Raw genomic sequence first — 21,608 nt, 5'->3', positions numbered from 1 at the left:
GATGTTCGCTGGCCAAAGCCTCTGAAGGCCGATCCTACCAAGTTAGATAAAAGAAAATATTGTCAATTTCACAAGGATATTGGCCATGACACCGATAAGTGTCGCCAATTGAAAGACGAGATTGAGTTTCTTATTCGAAAAGGAAGACTGAGCACGTAAACTGTAGATGGTGAGAGGGGAGAAATGAATAATAATGGGAAAATAAGTTTTGATGACCGAAAGAGGGATCAAGATGATCAGGGGAGAAATACCCAACCACAAGGCCCAGTGATCAACATGATCTTTGGAGGACCAACTGCAGATTGTTCTTATAAAAATTCAAGGAAGGCTTATGCTCGAGAGGTCATGCACATAGTTGGAGAAGCCCCGGAAAGGGCCAAGGCTAGAGTATCAATGATATTAGATGACCTCGATTTGGAAGAGGTTAAGTTTCCTCATGATAATTCTCTAGTCATAACACATATCATAGGGAACAACCCTGTAAAGAAAGTCCTTGTAGACAATGGAGTATTAGTTGACATTTTGCTTTGTGATACCTTTATGAGAATGGGATACAACGATTCTCAATTAACCCTCGAATGATATGCCAATCTATGGGTTTGCTGGATTCGAATGTCCAGTTAAAGGGATAACTAAATCGCCTTTGACAATGGGTCAGGAGCCAAGGCAGGCTACACAAATGTTGAACTTTGTGGTGGTTAAATTCGAGTCAACATATAATGCAATCATGGGAAGGACGTGTACACATGACTTTATGGAAGTTCCCTCATCCTACCATTTGGTAATCAAATTTCCAACTAGGAACGGGGTAGGACAGGAAAGAGGAGATCAGAAGATGGCAAGAAGTTATTATATAGCCTTGTTGAGGGAAGATGGAGCTTGGGGCAAGTTCTACCCATTAAAGACATGGACATTTGTGAGAATGATGAGAAGCGAGGGAAGCCAGCGGAAGATTTAATCCCAATTCCCTTGACTCCCAGCGATATAGAAAAGACGACTTTCATTGAACCTTCTTTAGAGGAACCCCTTAAAGGGAAGTTGATAAAGTTCTTACAAGAGAATAGTGACATTTTTGCATGGTCAGCTGATATGCCGTGAATTGATCCTGAATTAAAAACTTATAAGCTAAATGTCGACCCTAATTGAAAGACGGTAAAACAGAAGTAGAGGAGTTTTTCCCCAGAAAGGCAAGATGCCATAAAAATGAGGTAGAAAAGCTCTTGGAGGCTGGGTTCATTGAGGAAATACAATTCTCAGAATGGTTGGCTACTCCGGTGATGGTGAAAAAGGCTAATAGAAAGTGGAGTATGTGTGTTGACTTTACTGACCTGAACGATGCATGTCCAAAGGATATTTTTTCTCTTCCAAGGATATACACTTTGATAGATGCCACTGCAGGGGACGAGATGTTGAGTTTTATGGATGGATTTAGTGGCTAAAATCAAATCAAAATGTATAAAAATGACATCCCAAAGGTATCATTCATCACTGACTTTGGTGTTTTTTCTTTATCTTGTTATGACATTTGGTCTCAAGAATGCAGGAGCCACTTATCAAAGGTTGGTGAATAAGATTTTTAAGGATCTTATTGGAAAGATCATGGAGATCTATGTAGATGACATGTTAGTCAAGAGCACTGTAAAGGCATATCATATAGCCCATTTGAGGGAAGCTTTTGAGATTTTGAGATCTCACAAGATGATGTTGAATCCATCCAAATGTGTTTTTGGTGTAGTATATGGGAAGTTTTTAGGATTAATGGTCTCCAAGAGGGGAATTGAGGCCAATCCTGACAAGATAAAGGTCATCCTGGATATAGAACCTCCATGCTCTGTAAAGGACGTTTAGAAACTCAATGGAATGATTGCTGCTTTGGGATGGTTCATCTCCAAGTCTGGAGACAAGTACCTTCCATTCTTCAAAGATTTAAAAAAAGTAAAAGATTTTCCTGGATTGATGAAAGTCAGATGGTGTTTGAGGAATTAAAGAAATACATGGTTCAAGCCCCTTTGTTGGCCAAACTAGATCTGAATGGAACTCTGTATTTATACTTGGTTATTTCTGAAAGAGCGTTGAGCGCTGTATTGGTGAAGGAGGAAGCAAAAGCCCAGAAACCTATCTATTACGTCAGCAAGATTCTACACAGAGCTGAGTTGAACTATTCAATTATGGAAAAGTTTTCTTTGGCCTTGGTCATGGCATCAAGAAATTTACGTCCCTACTTCCACGAACATAAAATTGAAGTGTTAACTAATCAGCCTTTGAGAAATATCATCCATAGTCCTAAGGTCAGTGGAAGGCTGATCAAATGGGCCATAGACCTTGGGGAATTTGATATTAAGTATAAACCTAGAATATCGATCAAAGCTCAGGCCTTGGCTGACTTCGTGGTTGAATGTACCGTCGACAACCAAGAAGTTGGGTGGCAGGAAGATACACCTCAAGGTATGAATGACAAAGATAGAGAAAAGAAAGTTGAGGACAAAGAGTTCTGGGTGCTCTATTTTGATGGGGCATAAAAAATAAATTCAAGTGGAGCTGGGCTAGTTTTATAAATCCCCGATGGTTTCTTGATTGAGTACGCTATGAAGCTAGATTTTCCTACCATAAATAATGAGGCGGAATATGAAGCCCTCATTACAGGACTTGGCTTAGCTGGAACCTTGAGGGTTAAAACTCGAAGGTCTGTATAGACTCAAAACTTGTGGTGTCCCAGGTCAATCAATGGAGAATTTGAGGAAAGAGATGAAACCATGGCCATATATGTGTGACTTGTGAGAGCTGTGATGACTCAGTTTCATGAATGTAATGTTGAGTACATCCCAAGAGAGGCAAACTCTAAGGCAGATGCATTATCCAAGTTTGCCTCCTCGAAAATTGAGAATAATTTTAGAAGTGTGTACTTCCATGTTTTGAAAACGCAAAGCATTGTGGATTGATCCTATCAAGGCTCACCTTCAGACATGATGGCTCCCCAATGACGTATCGGAAGCACAAAAACTATATGTGTGAGCCTTGAGGTATTCCTTGATAGATAGGATTTTGTATAAAGGTCCTTTCTGATTCCCTACCTAAGGTGTCTCAGGCCTGATAAGGCACGACTAGCCCTTGAAGAGGTACATGAAGGCATTTGTGGCCAACACTTGGGGGTCAGGGCCCTTGCTCACAAGATTACTCTTTTGGACTTCTATTAGCCAGAGATGATGGCCGATGCCAAAAATTATATGATAAAATATGATTATTTCCAAAAGCATGCACCAGTTGTTAGACAGCCACCTGAGCTGCTAACTTCCATAAATTCTCCCATCCTTTTTGCTATATCGGGTATGGATATTCTTGGACCTTTCCCGATGGCCACTTCACAAAGAAAGTTTTTATTTATGGCAATTGATTACTTCACTAAGTGGATCAAATCCAATCCATTGGCTAAGATCACAACCAATCAGGTTGCTCAATTCCTGTGGGAAAATAGAAGTGGCAATTCATGTTTAGATATGGAAATCCACGTATCTTGGTGATCGATAACGGAACATAATTTAATAATGAGGAATTTAAGAAGTACTGTGAGGAGAATAAAATCAAGCTGCAGTTCACTTCTGTTGCCCATCCTCAAGCCAACGGGAAAGCAGAAGTGGAAAACTGGATTATCCTAGATGAGTTAAAAAGAGGATTGAGAAGTCCAGGAACAATTGGGTAGCTGAAATACTTCTAATACTTTGGGCATACATGACCACGTGTAGGGTCACGAAAGGAGCAACACCCTTCATGTCGGCATATGGGGCTGAAGCAGTCATCCATGTGGAGATATCGCATTCGTCTCCAAGGATTCAAGCCTACAATGCTGAGAAAAATGAAGAAGGGAAATACTGGATCTAGATTTGATAGATGAGGTGCGTGATGAAGCGCCTGCAAAGATCATGGAATATTAGAAGAAATCTTCTTTCTACTACAATATGAGGATAAAGGAAAGGTTTTTCAAGCAAGGTGATTTGGTTTTAAAGAAAGTTGAAGCATCCGGGGTAAGGTAGAAAGGAAAGCTAACCCCAAATTGGGAAGGGCCATACAAAGTCAAAAGTGTTCAAGTAAGAGGATCCTACAAGTTAGAGACAATGGAAGAAGAAGAAGTGCCAATAACTTGGCATGCACAGAACTTGAAGACTTACTACATATAGCTGCCTTATTAAGGGGGTACTAAACTATTAAGTAACAATAAGGTTCAGTGAAACCATGAGCTTTGGCTCCTTAGGATTTATATTTTAGTTCATTAGGATTTCTATTCCGATAAGGATTCCATTTCTATTATGTAAGGGTTAAACCCATTTTATCCAATTTATTGGTTTACAAATACATTTCTTTTCCAATTTCCTTATGATTTTGTTATCTTAAGTGTAACAAATAAAGTGTGTGCCAAACATGGACTGTGCAAAGCTAAGTACGATGAAAATATAAAAAAGGAATAGATGTGTAAATAGATAAGTTAAAGGTACAAAGAAGGTCATCAAATAGAGATAATTTAACTGAATTTAAAATCAAGCCACACAGGGCTAAGTCAAGCTCTAGTCATTCCTGGCGGACTCCTCCTCATCATTCTTCTCATCCCCATTATGTCATTCCTCTTGAGCAGGGACTGAAGTTTCTGCATCTTTAGCTAGGGAAGCTAGAGGTGGAGAAGCGTTGGGATCAAGGATGCGATCCTCCTGCATAAGAGAGTCAAATTGAGGTTCAAATCTATCTTTAGGATCTGGATGATGAGGGCTAATGAAGTCCTCTGCCTCTATCAATCCAAGATGCTTCTTTATTATTGCCTTCACAACAACATCCCATCCTTGGGTGAATTGGATGGGGTAAATGCCCTCATCATGAATCTCCATCAAAGACTTGAACTTTTTAGAATTCATGTACTGGTCGATCATGACCTCCTTATCGCTCTTAAGCTTTACTAACTCAGCATGAGCCTTGGACAATTCCTTCGTCTTGCTCTTCAGCTTCTTGTCAAGGACCCCGACTCTGTCCTTCCACTTGTTCATTTCCTTCTCGAAATCATCCGAGTTGGCTTTCCAAGATTTGTCTTGGTGGAGCGCCGCCTGATAGTAGGCATTACTCTGCACAAAAAAAACAAGGGAATAAGTCAAGAACGTGCAAATATGAAAGTGAATAAAAATAAGGAAAGGTAAGAAAAATACCGTAGCTTGAGCCTGTGCGCCCATGTGCTCTATCCTGTCAATATCACTTCCTGTGACTATGTCGGTATAATCACAAGGAGTGATGAAGTGAAATGACCAATCTTTGGTGTGTTTGGTGGATCCCACCACAATGTCCCCCTTGCGGAAGCCCCCGTTGGGCATTTAGGCTTTCCCCTTCAAAGGGGGATCCACATTATCTCCCAACTCCAACTCGGGAATATGGGGCCTGAGAAAAGACGGCCCATCAGGCTTGCCCCTAAGGTCTTGGTTAAGCCCGTGCCAGTTTTGGTGGCCCGTTTTACCTTCTTTGGACTTGTTAATGTTATTTATGGCCTTACATGCTGAAAGAAAAACAAATAAAAGACAAGTGTTAGTACGTAAGTTGTCATAAATTAAAAAAGAAAAGCGTGGGTAATTAAAATTACCCTTGTCAGAGGCCCGAGAAATGCCAACTATCTTTTATGAAAATTCTTCTAAAAGAGTCCAAGTATCTGTTTGGCCATTATCTGCAATAAGGGCTTGATAAGAAGCCTCCTCCTCATTAGTTAACCTAATGGTGGTTAGGCTACCATCAAATACCTTATAAAAGGGCCTACGGAATAGGGTAGCCCAATCACCTCTGGACCATGTTAATCTAACAAATTCATCCCTCCATTTTGAGTTATTTTCGGGAATAGAATTACCATAAAAAATGAGGGGACACTTAGGCCTTTGGCGAATTAGAACCCATCATATTTGTGTTAAAGGGCAATTATAAAATTGAAAGATTTTTTTAAAAAGAGGGACAAAAAGAGGGAAGTTATTTCTAAGGCAAAAAACCATAAAACAAATAATGTTCCTCCATAAAACAAACAAGTTCGATCACTAGGGGTGGCAGGAGTAATTCTAAAGTGAGGGGGAAGCTTATATAAATGATTACATTTCTTTATCCTGCCATCTAATACGTGAAAGGTATTCTCATGATTATAAGAATCTAATCCAGAATGGGAAGGATATTCACCCTCCAACGTTAATCATGTCAATGAAAGATGAATATATTGAAGAGCGAATTTCAATTGGAGTACCTCATTGGGATGTGTTCATTTTGGCCAGACTAGCAAGATCACGATCTGCCACTGGAATGCTTGGGAAAAACTCTTGGATTTGCAGAAAGGCGTATGATGATGAAGATTCTTTAATCTACAATGAAGTAACCCATAAAACGGTGAAGAAAATAAAATCAAAAATCGCCCAAACGATGGGGAAGATCCAAGGATGAAAGAAACATAGAAAATGGGAACGTAATAATTGACTCATAAGTCGACGAGAATCCTGTTCGACAAAGGTCAGAATCCTAGTCAAATTTTCAAATGACCAAAGTGTTAAAATGACCCATAAGTCGACTAGAATTCTGGTCGATTAAGGGCAGAATCCTAGTCGAATTTCTACTCGACCAGAGTGTCAAAATGGCCTATAAGTTGATGAGAATCCTGGCCGTCTTAGGGAAAAATCCTGGTCGAATTTCCACTCGACTAGATTATTAAAATGGCCCATAAGTCGACGAGAATCTTGGTCGAATTTTCATTGGACCAGAATGTCAAAATGAGCCATAAGTCGACAAGAATCCTGGTCGAAATCGACCAGGAATCCTGAACGAAATCGACCAGGAATCCTGGTCGATAAGGGATACATCCTGATTGAAAAAGAGGAAAATCCTGGTTATATTTTAGACACAAAAATGGAAAAATTTATGGAATTTTTTTCCAAAAATCAAGGACTTAAAGAGTAATTGTTGAAAATTCCAGAAGGTCGGGGGCGTTGCACCCGAACCCCCATCGGGGACCATGTTGTATCCCCGAACCCTTAGGCCCAGTAATGGGGGAATTAACCGATTTAAGGCATATTCTAGCAGAGGAAGTATGTAAAGAAAATGAGAGTGCAAAATTTCTAGAAAATAGTTTGAAGTCTCGATAATAGCAAATCGTTGTAAATATGTTGATCGCTCCACACTCTACGATAAAACGATACCCCTGAAAGGGCACGAAATGACTTAACTTCTACGAAATCTTGTGTTAAGGTTTCCTAAAAGTTGGGGGGCAAATGATATGGGCCGAAAATAAGCCTAACCCCCTAAAGACATAATTAATGTTATATTAATTAGACCTAATATGGTTCAATGGAAAAGCCCAATTAATGAGGTCTGAAACCCTAGTTATTTATTAATTTCATAATTAATATTTGCGGTGAATTAACAGCTCATTAAATTTGTCATATAAAAGATATAATTCTATGGAAAGTAGCCTCCAAGGCACCTAAACCAACAAGGAATCTGCTTTCTACATTTTAGGACTCCAATGTCCATTTAAAGACGGAGACTTGCTCATCAAGTCTCCTAACCCTAGTCCAATTCGTGGACATCCAACATCTATATAAAGGGTCTTATCCCATTATTCAGAACTATGTTCTTTGACTTGATCTTTGGCATAAAGAAAGGTACTCAGGCATCTTGGTAAGACAGATTTGAGTCACAAAACACGAGAGCAGTTAATCGAGGGCCTTGAGCTTATGAACCCTAGCATTAATTGCAACCTAGTTTTTTATCCATAACAATTTCTTATCTAATATTGGTCATTATGAAATTATGAATAATAAATAAATATAATAAATCAAGAATTTTAGAAAGCTGTTCTCTTTTTAAACATACTAGTTTAAATCCCGTGCAATGCACGGATTCCCGTTAATATTTAAAATTTTTATTTATCCCATCATATTATAATTTTAAAATAGTTATATAAATATATAATAATTATAAAATTTTAAATTAAAATTATAGGATAACATGTGGTCGTATTTGAGTAGGATAAGTATACTATATCTAGTAGTTTAACAATTTAGTAGTTTAGCGGATATGTAACACTTTTTATTTATTTTTTTAATAATAGGATAAGCTATGATTGTAGTTTAGTAGGACAAGTAGATTATGTGTGTAGTAGTTTAATTTATTGATTAATTGAATTAATTGATTAATTAATTCAGAATTAATATTAAGGGTTTTCAGAATTTTTATTAGATTAAAATCTATTATTAATTCAGTAAGACAATATGATTTGAACTACTATGACAATCGGTATGATAATTGATAGTCATACCGAAAGTCTTGCTAGTTCATTCTGATTGTCTTGCTAGCTCTAAAGATAGTTCTATCGATTGTCTTGCTGAGCCAAGGGATTGTCATTGCAGTTCATTTCCATTCGGCTGTTTTGATAAAAGAAGCAGAAGACATTCATTCTGACTATCATCCAAAAAAAAACCAAGTCAAGAACACAGTAGAAACAAAAGCAAAACATTTCATTTTTCATCTGTTTTATTCAAGATCAAAATTCTAGATTGTAAAGTTAAATCCAAACCACTAGAATTATTTATCTTGTTCTTGTGTAACAATCTAGCGGATCAAAATCTCTAGAACTTAATTTCAAATCGCATTTAGCATTTGATCTTTTTATTGCAAAAATAGAAAAAGTTCATGTCAAATTTATTCTAGATTTGTAATAATTGATTTGAGATTAATCCCTTGTAACAGATACCGTTGTTGTAACACCTTTCAAGTTTAATAAAAGTTTTATTTAACTTGAATTTTGTTTCACCTTTTTATTCCGCATTTTATTCGATTAAACGGTATAGTTTATATTCAACCCCCCCTTCTACAAACATATTGGGACCTAACAATTGGTATCAGAGTCTTTTGATTAACGAACAAATCAAGATCCTAGACTTTTGTGTTTCTTTCACTCCTTGAATTTTTATTTATTCAAAAATTCATAATGACTTCACAAAAAGTTGGAACCGTTAAAATTCCACTATTTGATAAAAAAAATTATATCATATGGAAGAAGAAGATGCTATTGTTTTTACAAGTTGCTAATCCCAAATATCTGGAAGTGTTAAAGAAGGGTCCAAAAATTCCAATGGTTATTGAACCAGAGGTAATAGAAAATGATGTGGTGATCACCAAAGCTAGAACTTATGTAAAGAATCATGAGGATTTTTCTCCTGCTGAAAAAGAAGAAGGCTCCCTGGATGCTAGCCTTCAATTAATTTTAGTAGATTCCCTTGATCCCTTGATGAATAGACATGTGATAAATTGTAAAGATTCCAAACATATCTGGGAAACTATTGAGGTTATTAATGAAGGCACAGAGGAAGTTAGGGAGAACAAGTTAGAAATCCTAACCTCTGAGTATGAATACTTTAAATCCAATCCAGGAGAAGGAATCACTGAAGTGTTTGAGAGGTACAATGCATTGATCAACAACCTGAACATTAATGGTAAATACTATTCCATCAGGGAGGTCAAGAAAAAGTTCCTTTTAACACTGCCAACTCATCTCGAACATAGAATCACTGCCATAAGAGAAGCAAGAGATCTGAGTGAGATTTCTTTGGAAAGGCTCTATGGTGTGTTAAAGACTTATGAGTTGGAGCAGATTCAGCAGAAGGAAGTTTATGGGAAAGGAAGAGTGGTCAGCACATCTACTGCTCTAGTAGTTGAAGATCAACAACATCAACAATCTCAACAGTCAGAAAGAATGGTACAGTCTTCCAAGGTTGAAGAAAATGTGATAGTAGCAGAATTTGATCCTCCTACTACAAATGAATCAGGAGATGATTTTTATTCCTTGGAAGAACTGGAGCAATTGGAGGATGAGTCAATGGCCCTGATTGTCAAGAGATTCTCAAATGTCAGATTCAAAAGGAATCCCAAGTTCAAGTACAAGTCCAACTACAACAGATTCCAGAAAGGTGGATCTTCATCCTCTAACACCAGCAGTGGTGGGTACAAAACAGGGATGGTTGATCGAAGCACCATTCGATGCTTCAACTGTAATGAGTTGGGACACTTTGCCACAGAATGCAGGAAGCCAAAACAATTTTGGAAGAACTCTTATGATTCTAATCAGAAGAGTAAATCTGAAAGGGCTTACCTGGCAAAGGGAAGAAGCTGGGATGATACTGACAGTGAAGATGAAGAAGTTGGGAATCTTGCTCTCATGGCTAGTGATGCAAATACCTCATCGTCAAGAAAAGAGGTAAAATTTACTGATGCTGAATTAGTTTATCATCTAGGAGGTTCCTTAGATTGTACTCGTCGTGATAATGAATTGTTAAATCAACAAATCAAAGACCTTGAGAAAGAGGTCAATGAATTAAGACTTGTGCACATTAATCAAGATAAATTAAAAGAACAAGTATCTTTTCTAGAGAATAGAGTTGACTGTTATAGACAACTTGAAACTATTCTCAAAGACAAGATCACCGGTCTTGAGGCTAAGATTAAAGCTTACTTTAATTCTTGTTCGAAGTCCAAAGAGTTTTACAATAAGCAAGCTGTTAATCAAACATCTGGAATAGGTTATGATTACAATGCTGCTATTGGAAAATTAGGCATAAACTCCCCTCCTCATGTCTGTGCTAAAGGCAGGGAAGTACCACATGTGCTTAAGGGTGTTGATGAACCCCTCTATAAAGAATCAATTGCTGAACCATTTGATGAGACCTCATTTATTATTCAAGAAGAAATCTGTGCTGAAGATAATGCTAATGAGAAAGCTGTCTCCAAGTCAAGTGTGTCAAAAGTTCCAGTCAAGGTTGTGAAAGCAACTGAGACTAACTCAGACACACATGAGTTGGATAACACAAATGCCATGTCTACCATGCATAAGTTGCCTATTTTTAATCCCTCTCATAAAGCATGTGGTGTTCCTGATTGTATGTCTTGTGCTTTTAATTTGATGTATGCTTATTTTAATGGTAAGCATGTTTCTAATGATAAGACTACTCCTCGTCAGCATGTGAATAATAGAAAGCATGATAGGTCTAAGACTGCTAGTCCTCCTAAAGCTAGAAAGGAGACATTTGTGCCTAAGCCTAAACAGAAATTTGTCTAGGCTGTTCACAAGGTCAAATGTCCAGTCATTGAGAAAGTTGAGAATATTAAAATTAAGAATGTTGTTTTGCCTGATAAAGGCCAATTTTACAATTATGCCAGACCCAGCCAAGCTTGGGTTCCGAAGAAGGTCTAATCCATTTATATTGTAGGGCATTAAACAGGTACAACCGGTAGTGTGGATTCTTGACAGCGGATCGTCAAGACATATGACCGGAGATAGAGCCCTGCTATCAAATGTGGTTGAGAAAGCTGGCCCAGTGGTTACCTTTGGAGATAACAGCAAAGGTTTAACGGAGGGATATGGCTGTTTGCTAGCTGGAAAAGTTATCATTGAAAATGTGTATGTTGTGCAAGGACTTGAACACAATCTGCTTAGCATTAGTCAGTTCTGTGACAACGGCTACAATGTTTTATTCGACAAGCTGAAGTGTCAGATTCTGCACAAGAAAAGTGAAAAACCCTCCTTGATGGGAATCCGGAAAGGAAATCTGTTCGTAGCTGACATAAACTCTGGAAGCAGTCCTGAAGTCAATTGTTTCTATGCAAAGGCATCGTCATATGAGAGTTGGCTATGGCACAAGAGACTTTCTCATCTCAATTTCAAAACAATGAATTCTCTTGTCAAAAGAGAATTGGTCAGAGGTCTGCCTCAGCTAGAATTCTCCCCAGAAGGACTATGTGAGGCTTTCCAGAAAGGAAAGTCAAAGAAAGCAAGTCACAGAGGCACTGACACATCTTCCATAACTGGTGTTCTGCAATTATTGCACATGGATTTATTTGGACCAGTTAATGTCCTTTCGATGTCAAAGAAGTTTTACTGTCTTGTGATAGTTGATGATTATTCCAAGTATACGTGGGTTTTATTTCTTCACTCTAAGGATGAAACACCACAAGTTGTGATTGATCATATCAAGATGATTGAGTTAGATTCTAATGTCCCTGTTAGAGCAATAAGGTTAGATAATGGAACAGAATTCAAGAATTCACTTCTCAATGGATTCTGTACAGACAAAGGGATTACCAGACAATTTTCAGCTCCTAGAACCCCTCAGCAAAATGGAGTGGTAGAAAGGAAGAATCGTACATTGATTGAAGCTGCAAGAACGATGTTAAGTGAATCAGATCTTCCAATGTACTTTTGGGCTGAAGCTGTCAATACTGCATGTTATACTCAGAATCGAACTCTAATCAACAAAGACTTCATGAAAACTCCTTATGAGATTTTGAATGAACAGAAACCTTCTATCAAATACTTTCATGTATTTGGTGCCAGATGCTTCGTGCTCAAGGATGGAGATGATCGTCGTGGTAAATTCGAGGCAAAGGCATATGAGGGTATTTTTGTTGGATATGGAAGAAGATCATACAGAGTGTATATAATTGATCAACACAAAGTAACTGAAAGTGTCAATGTTACATTTGATGACACTAAACTCCCTAGTATCCAAACTGAAGATCCTTCTGAGAAACTGAAGTTTGATGATATGTCAGATTCAGAATCAGAACATGGTCAAGAACCTGAGGTTGTTGCTGGTGAAGAACCTGTTAATCATGATGATACTCAAGGTAATAGTGATGGAAACTTTGGCAACAATGGAGATACCACTGCTACTAACGGAGAATCTTCAAGTCAATATGGCAACAACTTAGGGGGAGATGCTGAAGGATCATCTAGTAGGACACAACATCCCAATGAATTTCAAGGCGAATTATCAAGATCAAATCTTCCAAGACAGACTGTCTGGAATAAAGCTCATCCTTTTGAGTTGATTATTGGTGATCCATATGTTGGAGTCAGAACTAGACGTGCTACTCAAAATGTGTGTCTGTTCTCAGGATTTCTTTCTGAGATGGAACCTAAGAAGATTGAGGAAGCACTGACTGATCCAGATTGGGTGATTGCTATGCAAGATGAACTCAATCAGTTTGAAAGTCAACAAGTCTGGAAACTGGTACCTAGATCTACACACAAGAAAGCTGTTGGTACTCGGTGGGTATTCAGGAATAAACTAGATGAAGATGGTGTGGTTATAAGAAACAAAGCAAGACTGGTAGCTAAAGGGTATTCACAAGCTGAAGGCATTGATTATGATGAAACCTATGCTACAGTGGCTAGACTAGAGGCCATCAGGATATTTTTGGCATTTGCAGCATTCTCTAACTTTAAAGTTTATCAAATGGATGTCAAGAGTGCCTTTCTGAATGGAAAGCTGGATGAAGAGGTATATGTAGAGCAACCTCCTGGTTTTGAAGATTCAGATCATTTGGATTTTGTCTACTTTCTTTTCAAGGCTATCTATGGACTCAAACAGTCTCCGAGAAAATGGTATGACACTCTCTTTGAATTTCTTATTGAAAATAGCTTTATTAGAGGTGTCATAGACAAAACTCTCTTTTCTAAAAAGGATAAGAATGATACAATATTAGTCCAAGTCTATGTGGATGATATAATATTTGGGTCTACTAATGATAATCTCTGTAAGAGATTTGCTAAGTTAATGCACAGCAAATTTGAAATGAGCATGATGGGAGAGCTGAAGTTCTTTCTTGGATTACAAGTAAATCAAAGGTTAGATGGAACTTTTATTTGTCAATCCAAGTATCTCAAGGAACTCCTCAAAAAGTACAATCTAGAGGATTCTGCATCAGCAAGGACTCCGTCAACTACAGCTGTCAAGCTTGGACCATGTGAAAACTCCATTAAGGTAGATGTCACAAGCTACAGAGGTATGATTGGCTCATTACTCTATCTTACTACAAGTAGACCAGATATTATGTATGCTACATGCTTATGTGCAAGGTTCCAAGCGGATCCTAGAGATATTCATCTCGTTGCTGTTAAACGAATCTTAAGATATCTTAAGGGAACACCAAATCTAGGTATTTGGTACCCTAAAGAATCTGGTTTTAACCTTGTTGGATATACAGATTCAGATTACGCAGGAAGTGTTGTTGATAGGAAAAGCACCTCAGGGAGTTGTCAATTGCTAGGTAGCAGGCTAGTCTCATGGTACAGCAAGAAACAGCAAACAGTTTCCAACTCAACGGCCGAGGCTGAATATATTGCTGCTGGAAGCTGCTGTGCTCAGATCTTGTGGATTAGGAACCAGCTACGAGACTATGGCTCTGTATTGAACAAAATTCCTATTTTATGTGATAATACAAGTGCAATAGCCATCACCAACAACCCTGTGCAGCACTCGAGGACAAAGCACATCGACATCAGGTATCATTTTATTAGAGAGCACGTCATGAATGGTACTGTTGAACTATTTTTTGTTCCAACAGAAGAACAAATAGCAGATATTTTCACTAAACCTCTTGATGACTCCACATTTACCAAATTAGTTGGTAAATTGGGCATGTTGAATAGCTTTAGTGATTAAACTTGTGAATATCTGAAATATGTTCTTGAGTGAATTTATAAATGAATTTTTCATAAATGAAAAATTCATTTGCAAATTTATTTTATCATTTTCCAATATTTCTTGCTTATATCTATGTAATTTTTATTATCACATCTGTTTTATTTACTCTACTTGTTAATTTTAAATATCTCAGAATATTTTATTTTCACTAAAAATATTTTTCTATGAATTTTACTTTCTAAAATTCAACAGAAATCTATTTTTGGAATGAAAATAATTAATTCTGAAATATTGTCTTTGTTTTTGTAAATATTTTCTGAATTTTAACTATTAATATAAGACTTTATTTCAGTTTTCCATATTTGTTAATATTTTCTGTAAATATTTAATTGTCTCTCTACTGAAATGACAATCGGCAAGACAATTGAAATTGTCTTGCTGAAAATCATTTCAGTACATATATATATATATATATATGTGTGTGTGTGTGTGTTTATTTTGATTTTAATGCTGCTATGACAATCGGCAAGACAATTGAAATTGTCTTGCTGAAAGTCATTTCAGTCTAATTGTGTTTTATTTTGTTAATCAGTATAGTTTTATACTAGCAAGACAATCGGTATGACTATCAATTGTCTTGCCAGTTATAAACCTTATATATAAATATTTTCCTTTTATTTTATACTGGTATGACAATCGGTATGACTATCAGATTGTCATACCAGTTATATATATTTAGCATTTATTATTTTTATTACTTTATTTCTTCTATTTTCTAATTTGATTTTGCCTGGTATGACAATCGGTATGACAATCCCGGATTGTCATACCAGTTATACTACTTAGTCAATATTTTTTTTGTTTTATTTTGTTAGTTTACATCTCTCTCTCTTTTATTTTAAAACATCCGTCTGTCTCTCTTTGACTGTCTCTCTCTCTCTCTCTCTTCGATTCAACCACAGTCACCATTGTTTCTTCCTCGAGTTTTTACTCAGCACACTCTTCTGATATATACATACACTTGTATACATACAGGAGTGAAGTGCTGCCCAATTTTTTTTTCCAGTTATTTCTATCAATCATTTTTTTCCCCAAAACAATCTGATTGTTTTTGTGTCTTGTGTTTTTGGTATTTCAATTTGGTTTTGTGTCTTGTGAGTTTTTCAGATCTGTTATTGCGAATTAAGAATTTTAACGAGATACATTACTTTCTAAATTTTTTGGATATAATTGATTTAATTCGAATTATTAATTTTTTTTATTTATTCGAATTTTCTTAATATTATTCTTAAAATTCTGAAAGTGTGTGTTTTATTATATTTTTAATGGCTCTCAATTTCCAAATTGTCGCGCATAATCAGGTTGGTTATTTTAATCCAGATAAATGTGATGTAGAAAAATTTAAGTCGTGGATTAGATTTTTAAATGACCATTCGATTGTTAGCTCTGCTATTAAATCAAATATGATTTTAAATGTTGATCTGCTAAGACTGATTTGCACAACCTCTACTGTGGCCGATGATTTTAAATCTTTTTCATTCACCGTGACAAACACACAGTATGTGGTTGATGAAACAGTCGTCAATCGAGCTTTAAATTTTCCTATGGACAATTTCTGTAATTTACCCTCTGAAAATGATATTTCAAACTTTTTCCATGCTATTCACTATCAGGGGTGATCAATTTAACCAAACTTTCAAAATCCAATTTGGTGTCTGAATGGGACATTTTCTTCGATACACTTTCTAAAGTGTTTTCCAACTGCACTAAATCCAACTTTCACAACATCACTTCCACTCTGCAGTATATTGGTCTTGCGGTTGTTTTCAATCAAAGGATCAATTTTGGCAAACTACTTTTACCCATTCTCTTGAGACGTCTCACTACTGTTCTACGTGATCATTCTACAAATCGTAGGGTCTCGTGTTACTATGCTCATTTTCTCATGCTTATAGCAGATCATCTTCTCACACCTGAGCATAAGGCTCTGTTTGCTAACTCAGCAGTAACCGAACCCCCTCCTGTAAGCAAAAAGATTTACACCCGCCAAGACACAACTTTCAAATTCATGCAAGTTCCATTACTTGTATCTGCTTTCATGGCCACTTATATTCCCTTACCTATTTTCAATCTTCCCGGTCATGAACAGCAAGCTCAACCTCCAGTGGTTCAAGCCACCCAGGCTCCTCCAACATCAAATGCTCTTCCATTACAGGTAGTAATTCCTCACTCTCACTCCATTCCTACTTCTGTTGAAAGACCCCCAGTGGTTGATAGGGCTGACCATGAAGTTGTAGAACCACAACTTCAATCCCAGGTCATAGAGACAAACACAGTTTCACAATCTATCTCAACCTCTCCCCCACTGTCTAAAATGTTACCCAGAAGGTTAATAGGAAGTAGTGTATTGGTGGATGTGAATGAACCCTCAGCTCTGCCTCCTCCGAAGAAAAGAAGAACATTTACTGAGGTATCTGAAAGCCCATCCTTGTCCTCCCAACAGGACATGGACTTTGAAATGGCCACTGAACAATTACTAGAAACATCCTCTCAACAGGATGAATCTATTAAAATTCGCCATAGGGCCATGGCATCTTGTACTGAGTCAAGCACAATTCCATTACTCACAATGGAACCATACATACCCACAGATGTTACTCAGGACACAGAGCGAGGAGTGCACATAGAGTCGGTTACAGTGCCTGCCATAGTTACGGCAGAAGAGCAGTCACATGCTTTTGAGGGAAAATCTGACTCTCAGCCACCTTTAAAAGAGTCATTTTCTCCCCTCCCAGATCCAACACCTCTGGCTCCCTCACGGGATTCTCCACTCGCAGATTTATCTGGAGAAAGTGGAGGGCAACTCGGTCAATCTATCCCTGAAGCAATTCAGACATCTATTTCACATGAAATGATAGGTTTGACTGAGGATCGGGACTCGCGAATTCCCATTGCACCACCACTGACCTCTCTTGAAGAGGCTAGGGTGATTTTAAATGCAGGTACAGAAGATCAGCCTCAGGAAGACTCCTCACGAGCAATTATATTGAGAGATACACATGCACGTGAGATAAGTGAATTAAACAGGAGAGATATTTAGATGAGCGCACACACAGACACAAACACTGAAAATCTGTTAGCTCAAATTGCTGATCTCAAGGAACAACTTGCAAAAAGTCAGGCTGAAGCTAAATCATTCAAAGCACAAGTGGTTGAACGGTCTTCTTCTTCCACCTCTGTCAATAATCAGCTGGCTCTTATCAGGACTAAAATATCAGATTTGAAGACATCTGTTGTACAAAAGCTTAACTCAATCCAGGAATCTCCAACGTTATCAGCTGACGACATTTCAAACTTCTGCTCACTACATACAAGAATGACTTCTCTTGAAGACTTGGTTGAAATGAATCATTCACTGGATTCCTCCAGATTTCTGAAGATAGAGACGGGTATGGAACATCTGAATGAAGGGATGAAGCACATGTACTACATGATCAAAAATTCTCACTGCCCTAATAAAGAACAAAGGACTTTCTTTGAAGGGCCAATTGGTGGAGGCTCAGGCTCGGGAGGTGATGGAGGTCATGAAGGATCTAAAGGAAAGTCTGTAGAGGATTCCTCAACTAAGGGGAGAAGAAAGGGAGAAGTGATAAGGGAAAAAAAAAGAGTCGTCTGCTGGAGGCACAGGGAAGCCTGATGATATCTACTATAGTGGAGAACAGGATGACTTTGATATTTGTGATGTTCCCACTGAACCAGTCTTGGGAGATAAAGATGGTTTCTTTGAAGCTGAGGAGGAAAGTGATTTTGGAGAATGGGAAGAGGAAGCTCCAGTGGATCCTCTGTTTGAGAAAGAGTTTCAGCAACAGCAGTCAGAGATGAAAAGAAAAGAAGCTGAACTCAAAAAGGTCTCCCAGATCATTGACTTGAGGAAAGACATACAAAGAACAGAAACTCTTCAAAAGCAACGTCTTCATGACATTAAGGCTCAAGAAAGGAGAAGAGATGTCAGACTGAAGATTGGTGAAAAATGGGATGAAGCTAGGAGAGTACTTGATATGCCTCAGCTGAGCACAAACAATGATAGACAGTTTCTACATCTTCTGGACAAGCTGGAGATCTTTAATCCAAACAATGACATGTACATGAATGTTATAAAGACTGAAGTCTCAAGGATCACAGCTGCCTTTGACAGATCCCTAAATGAGATGAGCATATTTATATATTATCAGAGCGAAGGATCTTTCAAGGTGTCACTTCATCTGTTTGAGAATCGTTCTTTGTCAGAGATTTGGGTTCTTCTCAACAAAGTCAAAAGAAGCTCAGAATTGAATGAAGTTCTTCGAGAAAGGCTCAAAGAGTTTGCCAGCAGGGCTAGTCCTCAAGTAGTCAACAATCCTCATCAGGTAAGATTCTTTAAGTCTGACTGTCTTCAAATCTGCCAGCTCGATTCACAATCTCTTAAAGACTACTCAGCTAAGCATCTGGTCTGGATGGAACATCACTTAAGAACTGCTGGATATTCATCCATGTTGAAAACTCAAGCAGCTGATCTGATTCAAGCTTATTGTGAAAAGAATATTAAAAGGTACAATCAACTCAAGAATAAGCTAAAGACAGTTGGAGTTCAACCAGTCAGGCCAGACAGCTTCACTTCAGAAAAGGATCGTGTCTTTGACAAGGAGTTGCTTCAAGATTTAGAAGAAGGTGAAGTCAGAAGAGAAGACAACTGAATTCAATTAGCTCAAAACTCAATGTAATATGATTAGAGCTTTATGAATCAAGATAGACTAATGTAGTTATATGTTCAAACTAGAGGAACATCTATCTTGTATTCACTTGTAAATTTCTTTTGGAATCTGGAAAATGTTAAATATAATCCAGAACTTTTCTGCTATTTACTTTGCATTACTGTTTATATCTTTTTCTTATTTGTTAGTTGAGTTATCCTCTAGGTATTTGTTGTTATTGTCTAACAAGCAAATAGGGGGAGATTGAAAGGCATATGTCATAGCCTATTTGTTTATACGATGATTTAACTCAACTCAATTAAGAATGTAATAAGTAAATAGTGGATCTATCGTTAGAGAGATCTCACAGAGTAACATATGTCAAAGGATTAAGAAGCATTGTTCATCTACAGACTTGATTACTTAATTCACTGGAAGAAGCTCAAGAAATTGATCAAGCCTCAGTGATATAAATCAAGATTGTGGATTTAATCAAGTGACAGAGATCTCGTCAGGGTATCAATTAATTACAAGGATTTAGTCTGAAGAAAATCAAGAGTATCAAGGTCAAGGCATGAAGAAACGTCACGGAAGTTAGTCACTCATGAACCAGATAGTACATCGAGTGTCAACATTGAAGTGGTGGAATTGATTCATTATTTTCAGTGATTTTCAGAAGATATTCAGAAGAATGGTTGCTGCTCAAGATTAGTATTAATTTTCTATTAATTAATTAAGTCATATAATTTAATTAAGAAAATAAATTATATCTGCAAAGATTAATTTATTGATTAATTGAATTAATTGATTAATTAATTCAGAATTAATATTAAGGGTTTTCAGAATTTTTATTAGATTAAAATCTATTATTAATTCAGTAAGACAATATGATTTGAACTACTATGACAATCGGTATGACAATTGATAGTCATACCGAAAGTCTTGTTAGTTCATTCTGATTGTCTTGCTAGCTCTAAAGATAGTTCTACCGATTGTCTTGCTGAGCCAAGGGATTGTCATTGCAGTTCATTTCCATTCAGCTGTTTTGATAAAAGAAGCAGAAGACATTCATTCTGACTATCATCCAAAAAAAAACCAAGTCAAGAACACAACAGAAACAAAAGCAAAATATTTCATTTTTCATCTGCTTTATTCAAGATCAAAATTCTAGATTGTAAAGTTAAATCCAAACCACTAGAATTATTTATCTTGTTCTTGTGTAACAATCTAGCGGATCAAAATCCCTAGAACCTAATCTCAAATCGCATTTAGCATTTGATCTTTTTATTACAAAAATAGAAAAAGTTCATGTCGAATTTATTCTAGATTTGTAATAATTGATTTGAGATTAATCCCTTGTAACAGATACCGTTGTTGTAACACCTTTCAAGTTTAATAAAAGTTTTATTTAACTTGAATTTTGTTTCACCTTTTTATTCCGCATTTTATTCGATTAAACGGTATAGTTTGTATTCAACCCCCCCTTCTACAAACATATTGGGACCTAACACCGTTGAACCAAATTATACCTCATTCCGGCTATTTTAGTATAGTATAGATTTACTCTAACGAGTCGCTCTCTCGTTATTCACAAATATAATATCATAAAATTATATTATTTATTAGTCAATAAATATTACAATATTTTTCTATTTAATATTATTAAAAGTTGAGAAAACTAAAAAGAATAAATTGAAACGATACGAGATGCGCAACTGATTGCCTCTTCTTCTCCTTTACGTAAGTATAATATAATAGGATATAATGATTTTGAAAAATATTGAGAATACATATTTATAGATACTTGTATTAGAGGATAATGATATTAAATAAAAAAAAATATGAGAATATCAAGATGATAAGTTGATTTAAAGATATATGAGAAGTTTAGGAGAATATTATGATAGTAAGTGGATTTCAAAATTTTAAGGAAGATGTCGTAGAAACCCTAGGAAAATATTTCGAATAATGATAAATATTTTAGATATTTGTATTTGTAATATTTCATAGGTTAAAAATAAAAGAGAATTTTTTGAAAAATATAATATAGCAAGTTGATTTTAGGAGAGGGAGAAAAAATAGTATTAAGAAAAAGGTGAAAATCCAGATGGTAAGGTTATATAAAGAGAAAGTATGGTAAGGTTATATAAAGAGAAAGTAGAAGTTTTAGAAAAATATTCCGATGTTAAGTTGATTTCAAAAATGTCAATGGAATATGTTGTAAAAACTTTATGAGAATATTATAAATGATGATAATATAATTGGGAGAATATAAGTTAATTGTAGTTTTAGATATTTATTAACTCAAAAATTTGAGAAAATTTGAAAAATAGAATGAAACGATTTGACATGCACCACCTAAATCCCTGTCTTCTTCTTTATGTAAGTCTTTATACTAAAC

The 21,608-nt window shown here is 36.5% G+C and overlaps 1 protein-coding gene across 1 annotated transcript; it reads left to right on the top strand.

Moving 5' to 3' along the window:
• Window positions 1-583: 583 nt before the first annotated feature.
• Window positions 584-1,439, top strand: LOC141685123 (uncharacterized). The gene is made up of 2 exons (XM_074490246.1): window positions 584-884; window positions 1,150-1,439. The coding sequence occupies exons 1-2, from the start codon at window positions 584-586 to the stop codon at window positions 1,437-1,439; spliced, it is 591 nt and encodes a 196-aa protein (XP_074346347.1).
• Window positions 1,440-21,608: the final 20,169 nt, after the last annotated feature.

This window comes from Apium graveolens, chromosome 9, assembly GCF_009905375.1.
Source record: "Apium graveolens cultivar Ventura chromosome 9, ASM990537v1, whole genome shotgun sequence".
NCBI lineage: Eukaryota > Viridiplantae > Streptophyta > Magnoliopsida > Apiales > Apiaceae > Apium > Apium graveolens.
This window is presented reverse-complemented; position numbering and strand designations above follow the sequence as displayed.

Bases quoted from the DNA above. Each gene is read 5' to 3' on its own strand.
- LOC141685123 (XM_074490246.1), top strand. From the start codon at position 584: ATGCCAATCTATGGGTTTGCTGGATTCGAATGTCCAGTTAAAGGGATA. The intron at 885-1,149 runs GCAAGTTCTACC...CCTAATTGAAAG, and splicing joins GAGGGAAGATGGAGCTTGGG to ACGGTAAAACAGAAGTAGAG.